At 47.9% G+C, this 21234-nt stretch overlaps 1 protein-coding gene and 1 long non-coding RNA gene across 3 annotated transcripts in view; one reads left to right on the top strand and one right to left on the bottom strand.

Moving 5' to 3' along the window:
• Nucleotides 1-648: 648 nt before the first annotated feature.
• Nucleotides 649-20660, bottom strand: LOC113259557 (uncharacterized). 2 transcript variants are annotated; one of them, XR_006410176.3, is made up of 5 exons: nucleotides 20432-20652; nucleotides 18497-18586; nucleotides 15181-15339; nucleotides 5621-5728; nucleotides 649-2556 (listed from the first exon to the last, which is right to left on the bottom strand). It is a non-coding gene; the product is annotated as an uncharacterized LOC113259557 (long non-coding RNA). The 2 variants fall into 2 exon arrangements; XR_006410175.3 differs by having other exon boundaries at nucleotides 1143-2556; nucleotides 18497-18666; nucleotides 20432-20660.
• PPP1R14C (protein phosphatase 1 regulatory inhibitor subunit 14C) overlaps nucleotides 19978-21234 on the top strand; it is an 84205-nt gene continuing 82948 nt past the window's right edge. Inside the window, exon 1 of the mRNA XM_026505043.4 lies at nucleotides 19978-20427. Coding sequence (XP_026360828.1) covers nucleotides 20110-20427 — 318 coding nt within the window. The 5' untranslated portion in view covers nucleotides 19978-20109. The remainder of the gene's footprint in view (nucleotides 20428-21234) is intronic.

Genomic DNA, 21234 nt, shown 5'->3' with positions numbered 1-21234 from the left:
GGAAGTCGGGAGGAGGGGGGTAGGAAGTGGGGGGAAAATGAGTCATTCACAACATCGATAGACCAAACTAACCTCAGACACACAGACCAAACTAACCCCAAACACACACGACCCCATGTGTCTAGCCCCAGACACACGGGACCCCACGTGGGGGGCCTCTTTGACACCACACCCTGAATGAGCAGGGGAACCGCCAAAGCTGACTTGCACGAGACAGGCCGCACATGCTGACGTGGCAGAGTGTCGCCTCGACAAGTACGCCTGGAGACAAACACAGCTAGAATGTGGTTGTGGGCTACTTCCCTCTGGCCTTGAAAACGGTGGCCTGGCCCACTGCCATCTGCTTCCAAAGGGGCCCCTGGCTGACGGGGGACGTCCGCATCACCTGCCTGAGACACTGAATCTTTCCCTTCTCTTGTTTTTCCTTTCTCTGCCTTCTTCCTTCTCTTCGCTCTCGCATGCCGGCACCGTTATAGAACAGATCTTTGCAATACTCAGCGGTGCATTTGAAGCGCTCGGTGAATTCGCGGACATTCTGCATTGCTTCAGAGGCAAGGACTATGGACAACATCGCACGAAACTCTGTAAGGACTCATTCTACTACTTTAGAAAGATGAAAATTGAAACAAATACTTTAAGGGTATGCATGTTTCTTTTAAAATGTTTGCTAACACAAGCCATCTCGAATTTAAACATTTGCCACGGAGCTATACAATTTAGAGAGAAATGAAAGTTAAAATCTGTACGGCTAATGTAGTCAGTGTTCAAACCATACTGGGTAATTTAGGCAAGAAAATATACCTCATTTACTTTGAGTGAATCTGCAGAATGCCATAGTTGCCACATTTGCACTTGGCTCTGTATCGCACGGATAGATTTTTGGTAAAGATATCAGTAATTCCAGTATAAGGCTACATACAACACCTGTCACTGCCCACCTCAAATCACATTAACATCACTCCGGATGTTAATCTACTGATGCTCACTTAGGATGAGCAGGTCATGCTTGGCTAAGTGTCTATCCACCAGCGGCCTAGGCAGTCTGATAGCTTATCTGAGCCCAAGGGTCTAAAGGGTCCCAGAAGGTTCTAGTCCTTTCAGCCCTCCTCGCAAGCTCAGATCTTCTCTGAGGTTCGTGCTCACCTCCACGCTGCCTGGACATGGCCCTAACCTCTCTGTCCTAACGTCCTAGGCCCCACAGTCTGGGTTAGAAAGCCGCCAGCCTGAGCCTATGGGGCGGAGCCAGCTGTTTGGCCCTCTAGCTCCTGAACCGTCGTCCCCGGGCCCCCTGCTCAGACTGGCTCTCAGTGGCACAGCGCGCTTCTGGGACAGAATGGCGCCAACGGTCTTTTCCTATTCCTGGTGTCAATCAGGGGCCTTACAAAGTTGTCACCCCCCCTTCCACTCCGCCCACACCCCTACAAGAGCTATCGTGTTGTTGAAACTGCCACGGGCACTTCCTGGGAACGTGGAATTAATCAAACAGAAACCCACAGTGAAAGTATGAACAAATTCTAAAGTGTTTGCTCCTTGTGGGGCTGCTGGGGTAGGAGAGCGTTCTGTGCCTCTTACCCTGGGCAAGACACTGGGGGCCTCCAGCTCGCAGCGAGGGACGCAAACTCATAGTCAGGAGTCTCGTTCTCACTTCTTCGTAGGGAACACTGTTCTCCAGGCACACAATCCATCTACGGGGGCCAAAAGCCTTTTATTGTCACCAGTTCTCTGACGCGGCCTGGACACCCGAGGATGGCCTGGGGCAAAGCCCTGAGGTGGGTGGGCTTGTCCTGTTGCTCTCTGTCCCAGGCACACCGGTGCCCTCACACTCTTGTTCCTGGCACCACCCCTTCTCACCACCGGCCCCCCACTTCCCAGGCCAGCAGGCTTCACCCGAGACCAGCTCCCCCTGGGTCTGTTAGGGCCCCGCAGGCTTCACCTTCTCACCTCCTCCTCCAGGCTCCCCTGGCTCATGGGCTGAGCAAAGAGACCACAGCGCCCCATGGCCTCATCTGCTTCCGGGGGAGCCCCGGACACCCTAAGATGCTGGGTGTGCACGGGGAACACTGTGTGCTTTCTGCAGCCCACTAGCGGCAGGGGGATGACAAGTGCGGCCTGTAGGAGGGGCATGGGTGTGGGTAGGTGACGGGAAGCATCTCTAAGGTGCTGCGGGTCTTCAATGAGGTGAAGTCAGAGAGCTGGAGCTTCAGGCTCACAGACATCTTCCGTTCTCCTTGCAGTTTTCCTAAACTTTTATTTAAGTTGTCAACATCTTAGAATTAGGAGATTTCACATTAAAAAAATCTGTACTTCTGGATTCTGCTGAAAACCTGAAGACGTGACCATGTGGGGCCCGAACAGATTTCAGTCGATGTGAAGAACACGCCCTGTATTTGGTGTGCAAATGCGCAGACTGCACACCCATCCTCGGCGCCTGAGGGCTGCACGCTGGGGAAGGCCTTGCTGCCAGGCGTGAGGAGCCACCGGGCCCCTGGGGAGCAGGTGCCTGGAGACACTCTGGAGGAAGTCAGAGTCAGGATTCTCGGCTCAGAGCCTGCATGCCTGCAATCCAAAGAAAGTGACAGAAGTAAGCGGTGAACTTGCACCTGACGAGACACGGTTTCACAATGATGCTGATGTCAACACTTCCAACCAACCCAGAAGCTGTATTGCTCGGGAAATTCCTCAGAAGTCACAGAAAATCAGTTCTGGGGAGGCAGGGGTGGAGCTCAGGGCCGGCCTTCAGCCCCTGTGGCCTAAGCAGTCGCACAGCACCCGCGGTTAGAAGGGCCTCAGGTGGGGTCTGCTGGCGTCGTCCTGAAATGATTACTGATCTTTGAACAAGGGCCTACAGTCGCATTTTGCACCATGCACCCTCCCCTGATGATACAGCCGGTCCTGGCAGAGCTCGACCAAAGCGGGACCCCCTCCCTCATCAGGAGGGTATTTCTGAGACTGGATGCTTTAAAGAGATGTGAAGTGTGAAGGATGCCCTGTAGCTCTGGTGTTGAGCCTGGAGTGATTTTGTGTAATACTGTGCTAATCAGAGAAATTAGAGAATCCGGTCAATTGGTGGTAGATCTCCTGGGAGAATGTGGGAACAACTGTGCTCGGCCCCACGTTAATCACTCCGTAGTACAGAAACTAATCCCAGGATCTTGTTTCATCCTCGTAAGACCTCGATGTGACAGCTACTATTCTTGTACCCATTTTACGGAGGCTAAGAAAATTTATTACCTTGCCCAGATCAACCAGCTACTAAGTGACAAAGCCTAGATTCTAATCCAGGTTTCTTTGACTCCAGGGCCTAATATGGATTACTGCCATAGTTAAGGCTTTTGTCAGTTTTTATTTGTCCAGAAAAGCCCTAAAACCAGAACTTTAAAGTAGTAACCAAAACTCTTCCTATAGCCTACACTGTTCAGAATGGAACATCTTTATTGCAAGTGGGAAATAAGCTTTAGGGTTTACTCATAATCTCACAGCTCTATGTGGCAAAGACCATTAGGGGCTCATCAAAACCCATGTTCTCCTTTTCCTCCTGGAGACTTCATGGCTGAACTCTATTTCCCAGCTGTCCTTGCCTTTTGGATTCCTGGACCCAATTCCTTACGTGTGTGTGTGTGTGTGTGTGTGTGTGTGTGTGTGTGTGAGAGAGAGAGAGAGAGAGAGGTTCCCATAGAACACCAAGCAATTCTCTCTCACCAGCAGTGTGTCTGAGTATTCAACTCGAGTCAATTCCTTCTTTTTCTTTTAAAGATTTTATTTATTTATTTGAGAGAGCGAGAGCATGACAGAGAATACAAGCGGGGTTGGGGGGAGGGGAGAGGGAGAAGCAGACTCCCAGGGAGCAGGGAGCTCAATGTGGGGCTCCATCCCAGGACCCTGGGATCATGACCTGAGCAGAAGGCAGATGCTTAACTGACTGAGCCACCCAGGTGCCCTCAACTCAATTCTGACAATACCCAGATATAGTATCAGATCTCACAGGTTAAGGGTTCAGTCTTCAGTCGTATAGAATTGTCCCTCTTCCCTCCGCCACCCCAACCTACAGAGGTCAGTTGCAAATCCGGGTTGTCGCCTGTACTTCTGACAGACCAGCTATAAATCAGAGGTTCCCACACCTCCTTGGGTTTGATTTATTTTCTAGACTGGCTCAGGGAACTCAGAGGAACATTTTACTTACTAGATCACCGGTTTATTGGAAAAGGATATACCTCAGGAACAGACAGATGGGAAAAAATCATAGGGCAAGGCATGGGGGGAAGGGTATGGACCTTCCATGCCCTCCCTGGGGCTCCACTCTCCCCAAATCTCCAAGTGTTTATCAACCTGGAAGTTCTCCGAACCCTGCCCTTTGGAGTTTTTATGGTGGCTGCATTAGCCAGACATGGCTGATGAAATCATTGGCCATAGGCAATTGATTCAACCTCCAGCCTCTCGCCTCTCCCCAGAGGTCAGGGAGTGAGACTGGAAGTTCCACCCCTGTAATCACAGGGCTGACTCCTCTTGCAACTCGTCCCCATCCCCAGGTGAGATTCCAAAGCCGTCTTATTAACGTAACAAAAGATACCTTTATCATGCTCAACACTTAGGACACTGGAAAGGTTTTAGGAGCTGTTGAGACAGGAACTGTGGAGGAAACCCAAATAAATATGAGAAATATATGCTGGCCTTCTACGTGACCAAATATATATTTCTCATAAATCAAAATTTCATTACCTTGCAATTAGGAGGAGCGCATGTGACGGACTCCTGCCCAATAGAACGTGATGTGATACATTTCCTGGCCTGGTCTCTGGAAACCTACCCCATGGCTGTCTTCCAGGCTTTCCTTTTCTGAAGGCTTGATTTCCACACCTTGAAAACCACAACTGAAGATGACAGAATTTTCATAGCCTGAGTCTCTCTTAAGTGCCTGCATGGAGGGGGGCCGCTATGGAGGAGGGCTGTCGTCCGCCCAGCATTAATATGAGAACACAGCACAGACTTCTAGAGCGGTGGACCCGGTACGTATTTTGGATCTTGGCCATAGCAGTTAGCTACTCTAATGAACACACACTGCATGACTGATGTAAAAGAAGGTACATAAGCTAAGTAGCTCGTGGGCCAGATGGGGACAAGTGCCACATAAAATCCTTGCGTGGTGTTTATTTCCCAGAAAAGAAATGTATTGATTACAGTATTTCTGAATAGTTTTAAGACATCATTTAATGCCAATAAAGGCTCAGCTGACTAGCTCTACCCTAGAAGGTGTCTGGGGGCGGTTCAAGGAGTCCATACATAACCATGATTCACATATTATGGTGGCCACATCAGGTAAAGCATCCCCATTAGCAAAAACCCCTCAAGACCATTCTAATTTCTCATTTGCACTAAAAAAAAATTTACTAGAACTTCCAGGAGGTTTGGCAAAAGGAAGTCATCACTTGATCCTGCAGATAGAATCATCACTGTTGAGCCCTTGCCTGTTTACAATTTAATTTCCATCTATCCATTCTAACCATGTCCAGGGGTGGTTATGTCCATGTCCAGGGGAAATGTGACATCTGGAAAGATAGCTGTTTAAGCAAACAAACAGTTCAGCTTTTTAAACAAACTAAATTAATTTTTTTGCAAACACTACCTTTTCTCCTGTAGGAAGACAAGCCACATCTCCAGGTCCTTTCCAATTACACCATGCTTCGCACTCGGTTCATGGCGTGTTACAATGCAAAGGCTCCTCTGAACTTGCCTGATTCAGTGGAGAGAAAGAATTGAGTAAGTGACAGCTTGCTGAGTTTTAATATCAGCTTTATGAAGGACACTGTGGAGTGTCAGAATCTGGGGTTTGCAGGGACAGGAGTGTGTTGTGATCAGGAAGAATTTCCCCTGCAGGGACTCAATGGTTCTTCTTTGTCTCAGTGCGATGGCCAGACTTGCATGGAATGAGTACTTTGCAAACACTGGCTGGAGGAATGACTCTGATCAGAGGCTGCATAGCATCGGGGGCTACGCTGGCTAGCTGGCTCTTACCAGCGGTGTGATTTGGGCAAGTTACTTGGCCTCTCTGTGTTTCCATGGCCTCATCTACAAAATGATGAGTTGTGAGGATTGAAGAGTTAGTAGATGTAAAAGAAGCAATCCTAAGAGTAGCTGGCATTTAGGAGCTTATATGAGTATTGCTGTTGTTATTACAGTGATAGTATTACCATTCTCTTTGATATTGACTTTTGGAATGTTGACGTGATTCTCAATGTTCCTCTCTCAATAAGCTTGAGTGGAAGAGTATAGTGAGTTACAGCTTATCAAGATGGTATTTTTATGTCCAAATAGCATTTGGTATTTAAATATATGTTTCTTTTAAATTAACATATGTAGTCAGGTATTCATTATTATATCTACCACTCGCCAAATACCATGCTAGGTAGTAGGGGTACAAAGCTAATACAGTAAGCCAGATCATTCTTTGTTTTTCTTCCGAGATTTTATCATCTTAACCCTATTGGTTAGAGACTATGTTTTTCCAGCCTTACAAATTTTATAGAACCACTTTGACTTTGTATCTTATCTATTTAAACTTTTACAAGCTGGTCCTTTCTTGCCGGACCTTTCTGTAACATTCTTTAGTCTACTAAAGAGGTAGTGGGTCTGGTTTCCATTAATTAAGAAATCAGCTGACATGCAGTGTATTTGTATAAGAATGAATGATTCCACCTTTTTTTAAAGATTAGATTTATTTGAAAAAGTTAACTTCTAATTCTAAGTGTGTTATTTTGTATTTGTTTCCTTTTTTCCCTATAAAGTGAAAAATAGAAAACTTTGCAACATGGTAGGATCACGGATGATGGTGGGAGTCGCCTACCGGAAAACGTGGCCTATGAGCCTGGGAAGTGCCACCAGCAGGACGGGCCTGAGCTGTCACTCTCTCTTTGCGGTCCATGGCAGACAATGCTAGCGCCTGATGTCATTCTTCCTTGCAGAGCCTGGACATGGCCTCACAGTCCAGCTCCAAGCCTCGTGCTAAGTGGCCCTATGAAGCAACATGAGTGGCCATTTGAGAAGAAACTTATTTTCCACCTCAGCAGGAGGCCCTAGCTCGCCACCAGGTACACACTTGCTTTTAAAGGCTCTATATTAGTTCCTAGGGCTAGACTAACAAAGTCTTACAAACTGGGTGGCTTACAACCACAGAAATTTATTCTTTTCCAGTTCTGGAGGCTCAAAGTTAAAAAATCAAGTTGTTGGCAGGGCCATGATCTCTGGGCAAAGAGCCTTCCTTGGCTCTTCTAGCTTCTGGTGGTTCCTAGCAGTCCTTGGCATTCCTTGACTCGGCGATGCATCACTCCGATCTTTGCCTCTGTCATCCAAGGTCTTCTCTGTGTCTCTTCAGTCTTCCTCTGCGGGTGTCTGTGTCCCTGGGTCTCTTTTCCTCTTAGAAGGACACCAGGTATGTTGAATTGAAGGCCTACCTTACTTCAGTATGGCTTCATCCTAACTAATTACGTCTGCAATGATCCTTTGTCCAATAAAGTCACATTCTGAGGTTCTAGGGAGGACATGAATTTTGGGGAGTGGGGACACTATTCAGCTCAGTACAGGCTTGTTGCCTTGTGTCATTATCATACAGCCGGCTTATCCCAGTCAGTAGTTGCCACCTTGGTGCTGAAGGATGAGAGAGAGGGCTGGTGGAGGATGGGGGGTGGGAGATGGGTGAACAGGGGTGGGGGAGTTGGGAAGTCAGGGGGCAGGGAGGAGGTGAGGAATGGGAGGCATGTGGCATGGGAGAGCCTTGTGAGAAGCTCTGCCCATGAAGGGTTGTGATGGAGGGGGCGCTTGGAATATGCACCAGGAGGAGGTAGGGGACCCAGAAATCGGGAAGAGGGACACACATCACCCACTCACAGCCTGGCTCACAGCCTGGAACCCACCCACAACCACATGCCAGGATTAGCAACGGTAGATGGCCCAGCTGACCTCCCCATGTGTGGGGTCTGCCCTGTGGCCCAGCCCGACGGCTTGTACAGGACAGAACAGGGGATATGGCACAACAGATATGTTAGAGTCTCACCCTCTTTTCCTAAAAGACTCCACATTTCTTGGTTCACCAGAACCATGAATTTACCAGCATTTGTACTTTCTGAAATGGTGGCCGTGATTATAATCGCAGGTCTATGATATATACAGTGACAGTTCTGGAAGTACCTTGAGGCTTACCTTTATTCATTATGCTCTACAGCATTTCTGGGCTTTTCTATATGAAACCTGCAGAAGTGTTCAGACAGCCAAAGGGCATTTGTGGAATTTTTAATAATTTTCTCTCTCTGGGGGTTGGGCAGTTGGAGCAGAGGAGGTTAATGCCATTTAGGGTTTATTCTGAAGCTTTATTGCTTTGCTGTCTACATGGCGGGCATTATGCACACTTACTGCTTGGCTCATTTTCCGGGCTGTAGTGTTATTGCTATACCATGACATAGAACATTATAATTTGGTCTGTTTTTCAAACATTATATATGCAACATAGTGCGATGGATTTTTCTGTTATCTTAAATAAGAAAGCTAGAAAGAAATGCCATTCTCTACTTTTTCAACATGTTATGATTCCTAGGATCAATATGATTTTCTACACAAGGTTCTGACAGACCATACTCTGTAAGGTTGGTTGGTTTGTTTTTTGTTTTTGTTTTTTTTTTTAGTTAGGTAATTAGATTTTTTGGTGGTATGAGAGATTTACTTATTTATACAATCATATAATTATATCTAATCCCTTTATTATTCTATAATCAAGGTATTTTGTCTACCAATAAATATCTACTCTTTATATTTCAAAACAGTTGCGAAATTGCTTCACCAGTTTCAGATTGTACAGTGAAATTCACACTGTGACTGAATTGTGCATTTTTTAATGAAATTGACATACTTGATTAAGCACTTTTGGAGGGTTGATGATGATGATTCTGAGGTTTTTGTGGAACAAATTCCAGAGGAGAGTTAAGAGTGGGAAAGAACGGAAGAAGGCTGAGAAAGTTGTCACACATAAGATTGTCCCCAGATGGTCTGTGACAGTGGTCCTCAACCTAGCTGCCCAGGGGAGTCACCCAGGGAATTTTGAGCAGCACCAGCACCCAGTCCTGGCCTCCGTAGGCTTTGGCTTAATTGGTGTGGGGTGGGCCCAGCATCGGATCTGCCTCCCACCTGGCAGGGACCACGGAGCTGAAGAGCCAGCAGATGCTATTTATAATTGCTGATCTATCTCAGAGGTTATCATTTTTCAAAGCAGAGGAGGGGAAAGGAAAACTGCCTTCATCAGTGAAAACAGAACTTGGCTCCTCTAGACTTGGAAGTAGACTAGCAATCTTGGGAGGGGTGGGTTCATGCTCCTCTGAGGCTGACTGGCCCCCGAGAGTCTCTCACAATGACTCCAGGCTACACTGAGCCAAGGCTGAATGGAAGGAGAGGGGACGCTGTATGCCCACAATCCTATGGCCTTGCCCTAAACACAGCCCTGTCCTAACACCCCTGCATAGAACTGAGGGCAGACTGGGGACGTTCAAGTCAGATTTTATTATTAACTAGGCCAGCAGGTGCAAAATAAGATCCCAGCTCCACGTCCTATAAAACCTTAGGTTGGAAGTAGGAGTTACTTAACTTCTTGTAGCTTGATTTCCTTATCTTTCAAATGAACATGGCCATCAACGTTGCAAGGTAGATAATCATGTGGGATTGTGGGACGTTTAATGAGATAGCATTTATAATAAAATGCCTGACGCCTAATAGATGCCAGTGACGAGCAGCTTTTGGTATTGTCAGACTCAAAATATTATCACCCTGGGTCGTCTGTTCCACATAAGACTAACTCAGGACCTGCTGGCCCTGTTGTGGGTCCACCTCCCCATGGAGGACACCATAAGCAGAGCAGAATTAGTTCTAGACATCTTTTCCAGTGTAATCACAAGGCCAAGGAAAAAGCTTTTTTCTCATCTCCCTGTGCAGTAGCTAGAAGAGTTCAGTTTCCAGAAGGACCTTCCAGATCTTGAGACAATTGACACTGGGAATGTCAAGCCCTTCCTGAATAACCACCCCCTGTCCACGGGGATGGGGCCCATGGTAACACAATGCAACATACAATACAGCACAATCAACACCGCATGATAATTCCCACAGTGATGAGAGACGCATATGGGAACAGGGATGCTGATTTCTAAAGCAAGGATTCTCACGCCATCCTCTACAGCAATGGTGTGCGAGCGCATCTTTCTCACGGTTTCTTTACCATTTATCCATCCATGGCCACTTAGGTTGTTTGCAGGTCTTGGTTATTGTAAATAACACTGTAATAAACATGGAGGTGCAGGTATTTTTAGTGTTTTTGTTTTCTTTGGATAAATACCCAGAAGTGAAGTTGCTGCATGTTATGGTAGCTCTATTTTTAATTTTTTGAGGAACCTCCATACTGTTCTCCACAGTGGCTGCACCAGTTTGCATTCCCCCCAACACTACGGGTTCCTGTTTCTCCACATCCTCACCAAAACTTAATATTTCTTGTCTTTCTGATATTCTCATTTTGACAGGTGGGAGGTGATACCTCCAGGTTTTGTTTTGAATTTCCCTGGATTAATGATGTTGAGCACCTTTTTAAGTACCAGCTGGCTATCTGTCTGTCTTCTTTGGAAAAATGTTCAGATTCTCTGCCCATTTTTTTTTTTTTAAAGATTTTATTTATTTATTTGACAGAGATAGAGACAGCCAGCGAGAGAGGGAACACAAGCAGGGGGCGTGGGAGAGGAAGAAGCAGGCTCATAGCAGAGGAGCCTGATGTGGGGCTCGATCCCATAACGCCGGGATCACGCCCTGAGCCGAAGGCAGACGCTTAACCGCTGTGCCACCCAGGTGCCCCCTCTGCCCATTTTTTAAATTGGATTTTTTCTTTCTTTTTTCTTTTTCTTTTGCCCTTGAGTTGTAGGAGCTCTTTATATATTTTGGATATATATCAGTTATCAGTTACATGACTTACATATATTTTCACCCACTCAGCAGGTTGCTTTTTCATTTTGTTGATGATTTCCTTTGCTGTGCAGAAGCTCTGTAGTTTGATATGGTCCCACTATTTACTTTTGCTGTCAGATTAAAAAAAAACAAAAAACAATACATCACGAAGACCGATATCAAGGAATTTACTGCCTGTGTTTTCTTCTAGGAGTTTTATGGTGGCAGGTCTTACATTCAAGTCTTTAATCCATTTTGAGTTAATTTTTATGTATATAATGCAATGCTGGTCTAGTTTCATCCTTTTGCATGTGGCTGTCCAGTTTTCCCAGCACCGTTTATTGAAGAGAGCATGCTTTCCTCATTGTATTTTCTTGGCTATTTTGTGATAAACTAATTGACCATATATATGTGGATTTATTTCTGGGCTCTCTATTCTGTTCCATGGATCCGTGTGTCTGTTTTCATGCCAATACCATACTGCTTTAATTGCTTATAGCTTTGGACTCAGCTCGATTTTTGTCAAAGATTTCTAGAGGAGGAAATAAAACCAGCGTCTCATTCTCTCTAGCTAGAGGACAATGCCCAATTATTATTGCTATTATTATAGCTATTAAAGTTCATAAGCCATTTGTAATTACAAAATGGCACAGTGCTTTGTCAGGCATGGTTCCTGACCTGATGCCGGCTGGTGACCTGTGTGTTTCTTTTTTTTTTTTTTTTTTAAACCGAGGTTTTTGTGTTTTTTTTTTTTTAAGATTTTATTTATTTATTCGACAGAGATAGAGACAGCCAGCGAGAGAGGGAACACAAGCAGGGGGAGTGGGAGAGGAAGAAGCAGGCTCATAGCGGAGGAGCCTGATGTGGGGCTCGATCCCATAATGCTGGGATCACGCCCTGAGCCGAAGGCAGACGCTTAACCGCTGTGCCACCCAGGCGCCCCTGACCTGTGTGTTTCTAGTCCGTGCCAAGGTACGTCCAGAACTCAAGAATGGGTGCTTCGAAAGTTTTAGAGACATTTGTCATTGTCGTAGGACCAGTGGTATAGCCCGGGGTCAGAGGGCGGGGGTTAGACCAGTCGGCGTGTTTTCAGACTTGCTAGGTGTGTTGAAGGCGGATCAAGCTACAGGTCAGCCGAGCGCCGCAGGACCACACCTCCGCCCACAATGCCCTGGGAAAGAACAGAATTGGTGGGGCCCCAGAGACGGCCTAAGGTGGTGACCTTCTGACCAGTTCTACTTTTACAGTTTGAAAACAACACCTGGGGGGAGACTCTGACCAGCTGATGGCAGAGTCGTGATAGGAGTAGAGTTGGAATGACAATTTGATTTTACACCTGATGGCTCAGCCATGTCTCACAACAGCCTCCAGCCAACCAGGTGCTCCAAAGCCGAGACTAAATGCTGCAGGAAGAGGTGACTCGAGATCCAGCTCGAGTGTAGGATCTTGGGAGGTCCGGGGGGCAACCTTTTCCCTCCACTTACTAGGGAAACCTAGTAAGAATCCTGGAGTGTCTCTGCTGGGGGGAGAAGTGTGACTTCCTATGACTTATAAGAACAGCCAGCACCAGACTGGGCCTGTACTGAGGAGTGATGAGATCTGCATTTTTGCATGTTTATATTGGACGATCAAGAAAAACACGTGTCGAGCCAGAAGTGGAGATTGTTTCACTCATGCACTATTTTGGAGTGCCCACCACGTTGTAAGCACTGTTGTTGGTCCTGGGACTACGGACCCCACTTGGTCACATACTTATCTTCAGGGGTTTATAATGTGGTGGGAGGGACAGCTGACCCAATAGAATCCTTCTGTCATCATATAATATATACTATTATGTAATATATATGTGATATATAAAATATAGTATCTTATATTATTATATATATAATTTTCAAGTGGTCATAAGAGGGAGGAAGAGAAATAAAGAGAGTAAGGGGTCAGAGGTTCAGAGAGAAGGCCTGTCTGAGGAGGTGACATTTGAGCAGAGATTTGATCACAGAAAGGCTTGATGGGTGATGTGTTGGATAGATGGTGGCCAAGGGGCAGACATGAGAGTGACACCTTGCCAGGAAAGTGGGGAGAGCTTAGTCAGGGAGGTGACTAACCCCAGTTGGGGGTGTGAGGGGTTAGGCTGGCGCCACGGGGAACTGGGAGGTGAGGTTGTAGGCACAGACAAAAGTAGACAGGGAGCGTTCTATATTTGGGAACCCCAGGCTATGTAAGGTATTGGGCAGAGTGAGGTGTGTGTGTCTGGGGGTGCGGTGGGGAGTATTTGAACAGATGCTGGGAAAGAAAGCAAGGAGAGCCTTATGGGCCATGTGAAGTTGTTTGGACTGTGGCCTGAAGGGAACGGGGAATATGGAAGCATATGATATGATCACATTTGCTTTAGAAAGCTCTCTGTGCAGGGCCCCTGGGTGGCTCAGTTGGTTAAGCATCTGCCTTCGGCTTGGGTCATGATCTTGGGGTCCTGGGATCGAGCCCCACTTCGGGCTCCCTGCTCCATGGGAAGCCTGCTTCTCCCTCTTCCTCTGCCTCTTTCTCTCTCTGTTTCTCATGAATAAATAAATAAAATATTAAAAAAAAAGAAAGCTCTCTGTGGGAGCAACAGGAAGAATGGGTGGAAGGCAGGGTGTGGAGGCAAGCGAGGAGACCACAGGAGAAACCCAGGCGAGAGTGTGTGCACAGAGAGGAGGGGCAGATCGGACCCAGACAAGCATGGGATCATTAGGGTTTGCTTATTGATGGGCTGGACACAGTGGGTAAGACCAAGAATTTGTAGGTGTAACAATGGTATTACACAGTCCCTCCAGAAGGAAAACCGGAAGTGAAGTAGGCTCAGCTGGGGAAGCTGGTGTTTTGGTTTGAATTTGTTAATTTGGGGTGACTACAAGACATCGAGGTGCAGGTCCCAACTGAGTAAGCAGTTGAGTTACATGCTTACCTTCCTTTATTGGGATTTGCCAGTGGGGATGATAACTGAATCACGCTATAGGGTGAGCTGCAACAGGAAGCCTATGGGGATGATTTCCCACTGCTTGCTTCACATCCCTGAAGTCAAGATGTGCCTGTGGCCATAATTTCTCGGGGATATTGTTGGAACAATAGTGAGTCAGTCCTCTCCGCCATGTTTATGGCACGTTATGTTCACACGTAACAGCATGCACTGTCTTAGGTGCTTTCTTTCCAGTGACTCATTTTCCCTCAGAATAACCTTTTGGACAAGCACTGGAGACGTGATCATTTTCTAGATGGAGACAGGAAGGCACAGAGAGGTAAAATGACTTGCCAAGGTCACACAGTGCCTAAGTGGCAGAGGCCAGATTCAGTCCAGGCGGTTGGGATGCAGGGCTTGTGCTGCTAACCACCACAACACGCTTGTCCTCAAACTGGAGGGTCTACCAATCCCCAGCGTCCTCCTGATCTTTATCCTCCAGGCCTTTCACCATTTCCTGCAGGAGGAGCATGGAGGTCTGGCAAAAGGTCTAGCTTCACTTCCAGAATAGTTTTCCTCTTTAGTTCTTCTGTGGCACCTTTGGGACGATCACACACAGGCCCGAGGTCAGCCATTTTGGGTTGAAGTTGTTTACCAGAGCACTTGATAACCTCATCATGGCAGAAGGAGAGTGCCAGGGGAAGAAACAAGCAGCCCGCAGTGTGCCATGAAGACTGAGCAGAGCCAGGATCTGTTCTCGTAGGCACAGCTCTGGCTGACGGCAGCTCTTCCCAAACTCTGGACTGCAACCCTTCAGTGGGCTGGGAAATCCGTTCAGTAGATTGTAACCAGCATTCCTTCCAAATAATGAAACAGAACAGAATAGACTAGGACACGTAGGAGGGTGTATCACGTGTAATATGGGCAAGTTACGTGTGTGGATATATATTTGGGTGATGACATAAATGTACTTCTTTTTTTTTTTTCCCAAAGATTTTATTTATTTATTCGACAGAGATAGAGACAGCCGGTGAGAGAGAGAACACAAACAGGGGGAGTGGGAGAGGAAGAAGCAGGCTCATAGCGGAAGAGCCTGATGTGGGGCTCGATCCCATAACGCCGGGATCACGCCCTGAGCCGAAGGCAGACGCTTAACCGCTGTGCCACCCAGGCGCCCCCATAAATGTACTTCTTATTGCATGTCTGGAACGTGCGGAGCCAGAGCGCCCTTCACTGTGCGGCCCGTGGCCAAAAACATACTCACTGTGCTACTACGGCCCCCTTACCTGTGGTTTCTGTGAGCCAGGGTCAGCCTCGGTCCCGAAGTGGATGATCTTCCGTCTGACATGTCAGAAGGTCGACAGCAGCCTGATGAAGGCGACATCGTTCCCCTCGTGTCATCTCATCACACAGGCATTTGATCATCTCACATCATCACAGGAAGGCTGAGCGCGGTACAAATAAGATATTTTGAGACCGAGACACCACATTCACACAGCTTTTCTTCCAGTATATTGTTATAATTGTTCTATTTCATTGTTAGTTATTGTTGCTAATCTCTTACTATGCCTAATTTATAAAGTAAACTTTATCACAAGTATGTGTGTATAGAAAAAAACATAGTAAATATAGGGTTTGGTACTCTCTGCAGTTTCAGGGGCCCACAGGGGTCTGAGAACGTATCCCCTGGGATAAGGGGGGACTACTGTATTTTCTTCTCTAATGAACTGATAGAGGCATACATCTGCGTACTTTAATTATAAACATAGGGGCATAGTGCATTGGTGCTAAGTGTGGAATTCCTGCAGATCTGAAGCTTGGACCAGAAACTGCTCCGGCTTATGATCTGGGGAGTTGGTGGCAGGTGGATGGTAGGTTGTCAAAATGGAAGCTTTAGCAGGAGACAAAATCACCTGGAGAGTGTGTGAAGGAGCAAAGAGAAGAGGGTAGAATTTGGGGAACCATTAACCTTTAAGGCAGGGATACTGGAAAAGGAGCTCACCAGACCTGGACAAAGAGGTGGGAGGGAAACCAGGAGGGTGTTGGCAGGGGAGCCAAGAGAGGAGAGAGTCTGAAAAGCAAGGAGAGGTTCAAGATTGTCAAATGTGGCAGGAGGTCAAGTTAGGTAAGAGTGGGAAGGCACACACTGAATTGAGCAACATGGAGTTCCCTGGAGACCTGGGCTGGTGCCTTCAGTCCAGTGGAGACAGCTGAACTGTGGGGGACTGAATGGTGACTGGGGAAGACAGACACAGGGGGGAATGGGCAGCTCTTCCAACATGTTTGGCAATGAAATGGGGAGGGCAAGAAGGTATCGGCCAGATGGGGGATAACGGGTTCCTCCAGAAACAGATTTGGCCCTCATGTTACAGAAAGACAAAATATTTACAAGCTAGGCTTATAGGAAGGTGTGGGATATTTAGTCTCTGTTAAAAGGGATGAGGTAAAGCTATGGATTCCCACCCCCTACCCCCTTCCTCTCTGAACCGTAGGGTAAGGATTTCTGGTAATTGTGGAGACAAAATTTAAGAATGGTGACAATGACTGCTGTTACTCTGGTTATTTATACAAGCAATGGCTAAGTTTATTTTGGAATTATGATTCCAAATTGTAATGGACAATACAATCAAAATCCTAGAGTTAGGGGGAGGAAAAGAAAAAGAGCATGAAACAGTAGCCAAAAGAAAAATGACATTGACAGGCTATCGACATTAGTGCTATCACTGCATAAGGAATAAGGAAATAATGGACCGTTTTCTGAAAACAGAAAATGCCACAGGTAACTGATAGAATCCAATGGGACAGATTAAATTTCTTCTACTTTTATGATGAAAACCAGATTTCAAATGACTTTTGATTTGTCTTTTGGCTTTACCACATGCTTGAGAGAATTCGGATGTAGGCGCCTTATCACTGACATTTACTAGTCAAGATAAGAATTCTCTGTTCAGGATCGTGGGCCTTGGGGACTGTCATTATCACAGCCTCAAGGTAGATTACGAGATGTTGCATAATTATTGCGACACCTAGTCTGTAAGGAGTAAGGAAATCTGCATCTGAGTATAAATATTTGTATTTAATCTTTGTTTCCCTGGGGGAGTGAAGAAAGCTGGGACCCCTGACTAAGTCACCTTATTGAACAAACTTTAGGCATAAAGATCGTTTTCAGAGATGAAGGAACTATGTATAATTCCTAAAAGAAACTTTCTCCAAATCAGAGAGCAATTTAAGAAAATGCAAAGCTATGAAGAAAGGATATTGACGAATCTTCCTTAGGTTGCTTTCACAGCAGGGAGTAATTGCCTTAAGGTAAAAGCTCATCTCTTGTGTTTGAGAAAATTCTCAGAACATTCAAGTCACTAAAAGCCATCCACTGTTTTTGATTAACCAGCATGTGAAGAATCTTGCCTAAATGGGTTAGAAAGTCTTTGCCTTGAACAAAAATGTATAGTCTTGAAGATGAGAAATATTGCTGGTTTTGCTGAATTTAGACATCTATGGAAAGGGTCTCTGGCCTGAGAATAAACCCCTTATTCCCAAATATTTCAAAACATGGAATTAAAGTGTGTGTGTGTGTGTGTGTGTGCGCGTCTGCGTGTGTCTGTGTGTGTCCGTGTGGCGGGGAGTTCACTTTAAGTGTAATCAGGTCCTGGGTGGAGCAAGTGGGTTTACAGGAAAAAGAACTTTTGTGTTAGTTCAACTCCTAATTGTAAGTCAAGGTGACTCATTTGGACAACTGAAGGTTGATGTATGTGAGGAAAGAGACTGACTGACTCCTCACTGGCATTTTTTCTACAAGTGAAGATGCCTAAAACCCTAAGTTTCTTCTTAAATGTCTCTTAGTACCTGTCATTTTTGAAGTTGGAAGTGAAAACTGAGTTTTAAGCACAAAGGATAAAAGGATCCTACACAGTGAAAAAAAATTGACACAAGAATTTCTCAGAAAGAACTTAGTGAATTTTTATAAATTCTTTGAAGTTGTTCTTGAATGACTGAATTCATTGTCCAAAGACTCAAAGGAGTTGGAATTGGTTGGAATTTTCCACTCTTTGCCATAGTCCTGGATCACAGGCACAATTTTTCAAAATATTGGTAGAGCCAGGTCTTAGTGCCAGAATGAGGGAGAGATTTTATATAGTTTCTCCTTCATTAACTATAATTTTAGCTGTTTTTGTTTTGATTGAAATTCTCCTCGTTGGTTCGGTTGGTTAAAGCGGGTACTAGCTAACTTGGACCAGTGCCAGATGGCTGGAGACAAGCTTCTTCTGACATTGATCACCACTGCCTTCCATTCTCTTCCTCCTGGCCAACAGAGGTACTCACCCTCTTGGCTATGTGTTCAGGGTTTTTGAACAACCTCTGATCCCCCAGGCAGGTGGGGGTGGAGGTGAGGTGTTAAACAGTCATCAATCTCTAGGGGCCAATCATGGTAGTTCTGTCTCCTTTGTCTGGGAAAAGTTGGGTGGGGAACCTACCTTGAGGACAGTTGGCCTCTTCCATGGGGCAGAGAGGTTCCAGCCTTGACCCCCTCTAATTGCGATAGGACCCCAGGGCTCCCACACCAACCATCCCATTTTGTACAATCCCCCACTAGATTCTTACCTTTCACTCTTCAGGGCCTGCCCTGTCCTGATGATGAGCTTCAGGCATGGAACTCCTTGGGAAAATCCCTCCTCAGGCTCTTGGTGAAAACTTCAAAGGGAAGGAACAAAGCTGATCATAAATCTGGGAAGAGCAGACCTGCACACAGGTGGATTGCAGAGCTGGAAAAGCTGGGGAGAAAGTTGCTGGTTACTTCTTTTATTTCCCTTTACAGCTGTTGGTCTAGAATCCCACACAGGGATGCCCTAGAAAATATTCAGAAGGAATCAGGTTTATCTACTTTCCTTCCGAGAAACTTTTTGGAGTAATTGCTGGTAAACTTCACCAGCTTTTTCAAAAAGTTCATAAAAGCTGCTCTCTGTGTTGGAGCATCTTTGCGGTTTCTCTCAGTTGCCTGAACAGAAATGTAATGTTATGTACAAGAGACATAGAGTAGTGTCTCCCTATAATTTTACACACATACACATGCAGTTTTCTGTTTATGATTTCCCTCCCCATCTCTTTGCCCTAAACCTTATAATAAGCTCATTCATTTGTAACTCTACTTGGCTGCCTGATGTTTTGAGAGTGGAATTAGTGCAATTGCTTTCCCTGGTAAAAAGAGGTAGCTTGGCAGTGGTATTGAGAGAGAGGAAAGCTGACTAGCCAGGGAATGCAATACTAGAAATGTAAGACCAGTAAACAGCATTGACTCCTTTAGAGAAATGTTTGCTGTCTGGATGTCCCCAGCCTCTTAGCCAAGCGATGGATCAAGCCTTCAGCCCTTTAGATACAAAGATATATGAATGCTCAGCCTGCGAATAAACTGACACTTTGTAAGGAGAGAAAAACTGGTCTGAAGAGAATTTCTCAGGCGCTTTGATTGTCTGATTGCACAAACATCGCCTCGTCAATTTTTCTCACAATCTCAGAGAGGAAGTGGCATGAATAGGAATGTGTTTGGAGCTGAGGGTGGGGACAAGAGGGAGAGAGACGCTTCCCCAACATCCCAAGAGGCGGGAGGGCAAAGAAAACCTTCACGAGGAACCTGCGGCTAGGTGCCTCCCCGCGTCCCTCTCCGGGCGGTCCCCTGCCCCCGGGGCGGCGCCGGGCCGAGGCCGTTGGAGGCGGCGGGTTTCGTGAGCTCGGGCACTGCTGGGGGCGAAAAGCGCAATTCTGCGTCTCCGGGAGGAGAGGACACGGTCACCCGCGCGGAGGACCATCTCTGGCAGCAGATCCAAGCCGGTCCTCTCCGGTGTCTACGCACAGGCGGCCGCGCGCGCCTACGCGCACACACTCCCGCCTCCGCGCGCAACTCCCAAGCCCCGGGCCCTCTGCTTGCCAGGCGCCAGATCCGCCTCCCGGGGCTGGACCGGGAGGGTCCTCGGCGGCGTCTTTAAGGCTGCGGTCCCCGCCCCTCCCTCTTCCCCGCCCTCCCCCTCCCGTCCTCCTCGGTGTCGCCGCGGCTCCTCCCGACCTCCCCTCAAGCCGGGCTGCCGGGCGTGCGCGGCGCGCGGAGCAGGTGCGGGCGAGCCCCTCGCATGCCGCTGCCCGGCCGGAGGTGGTAGCGGCGCCGGGCGCGCTCCGCCCGCCCCTCCTCCGGGCCGCACTCGGGCTTCGGCGCGCGCGGGGACATGTCGGTGGCGACGGGCAGCAGCGAGGCGGCCGGTGGGGCCGGCGGCGGCGGCGGTGCGCGGGTTTTCTTCCAGAGTCCCCGGGGCGGCGCCGGCGGCAGCCCGGGCTCGAGCAGTGGCTCAGGCTCCTCCCGGGAGGACTCGGCGCCGGTGGCCACGGCGGCCGCTGCGGGGCAGGTTCAGCAACAGCAGCAGCAGCAGCAGCGGCGCCACCAGCAGGGAAAAGTGACAGTGAAATACGATCGCAAGGAGCTTCGGAAGCGGCTCGTGCTGGAGGAGTGGATCGTGGAGCAGCTGGGTCAGCTGTATGGCTGCGAGGTACCTGAGCGCTGGGCCGGGAGGGTCGGGGGCCTCCCTCGCCCCACTGTGCCCGCACAGGAATTCTCCAGGGCTCCAGCTCTCGGGTGCGCACAGCCCTGACTCCTGGGGACCCAGTGCTGGGAGCGAGGCGCAGGGCGTTCTCTCTCCTGGGTGCCCTCTGGCGCCGGGGCGCGACAGTTGGGACGCCCCTGTCTGGGTCCAGATGCCGGGTGCCCGCAGGGCTGCGGGCCCGCCTTGATGGCAGTGGGGAGGGTTGGGTTTTGCTAAGCACATTGCTTTTCTCGGAGCCCGGGGCGCTTCTAGGCTCCAGCTGCATCTACACGCAGCGGGGCTCAGAAGGGCTCACCCCAGTTGCGCCTAACCCAAAAGGAACAGTGCTCACTGCTGAGATCCTGGCAATCCCGATTTCTATGGAGAGGGAGCAGGGAAGGGACCTGAAAGCTGCTTAACGGAGAGGAGAGGTTCTGGGGATCTCAGAGGACCCCTCGGTTCCTGAAATTCTACATCAAGATCATGAGATGAACGCTTTCCCTTTTGCAGCCGGCCCCGACGCGCGTCCCCATAATTCATCCTTGCATTTACCCAGGCTGCACACGTTGGGCTTTGTTGAAGCAGCTTTTTTTTTCCCCCCACTAGCCAAGCTCGGGTACGCCCGTGGATGGGCGCAGAGTGAGAGCCTTTGGCAACCTGGAAAGGTGCCTGGGTGAAAGGAACGTAGCTGGGCGGGTGGTGTGCAGGATGCCCGGAATCCACCAGCTTCCCCTCCGCCACGACACTGTGACTTCCCACGGTTCAGCGGCTAAG

Source organism: Ursus arctos, unplaced genomic scaffold (assembly GCF_023065955.2).
Source record: "Ursus arctos isolate Adak ecotype North America unplaced genomic scaffold, UrsArc2.0 scaffold_13, whole genome shotgun sequence".
Classification (NCBI taxonomy): Eukaryota; Metazoa; Chordata; class Mammalia; order Carnivora; family Ursidae; genus Ursus; species Ursus arctos.
The sequence above is the reverse complement of the archived record's forward strand: the minus strand, read 5'-3'. Positions and strand labels throughout refer to the sequence as shown.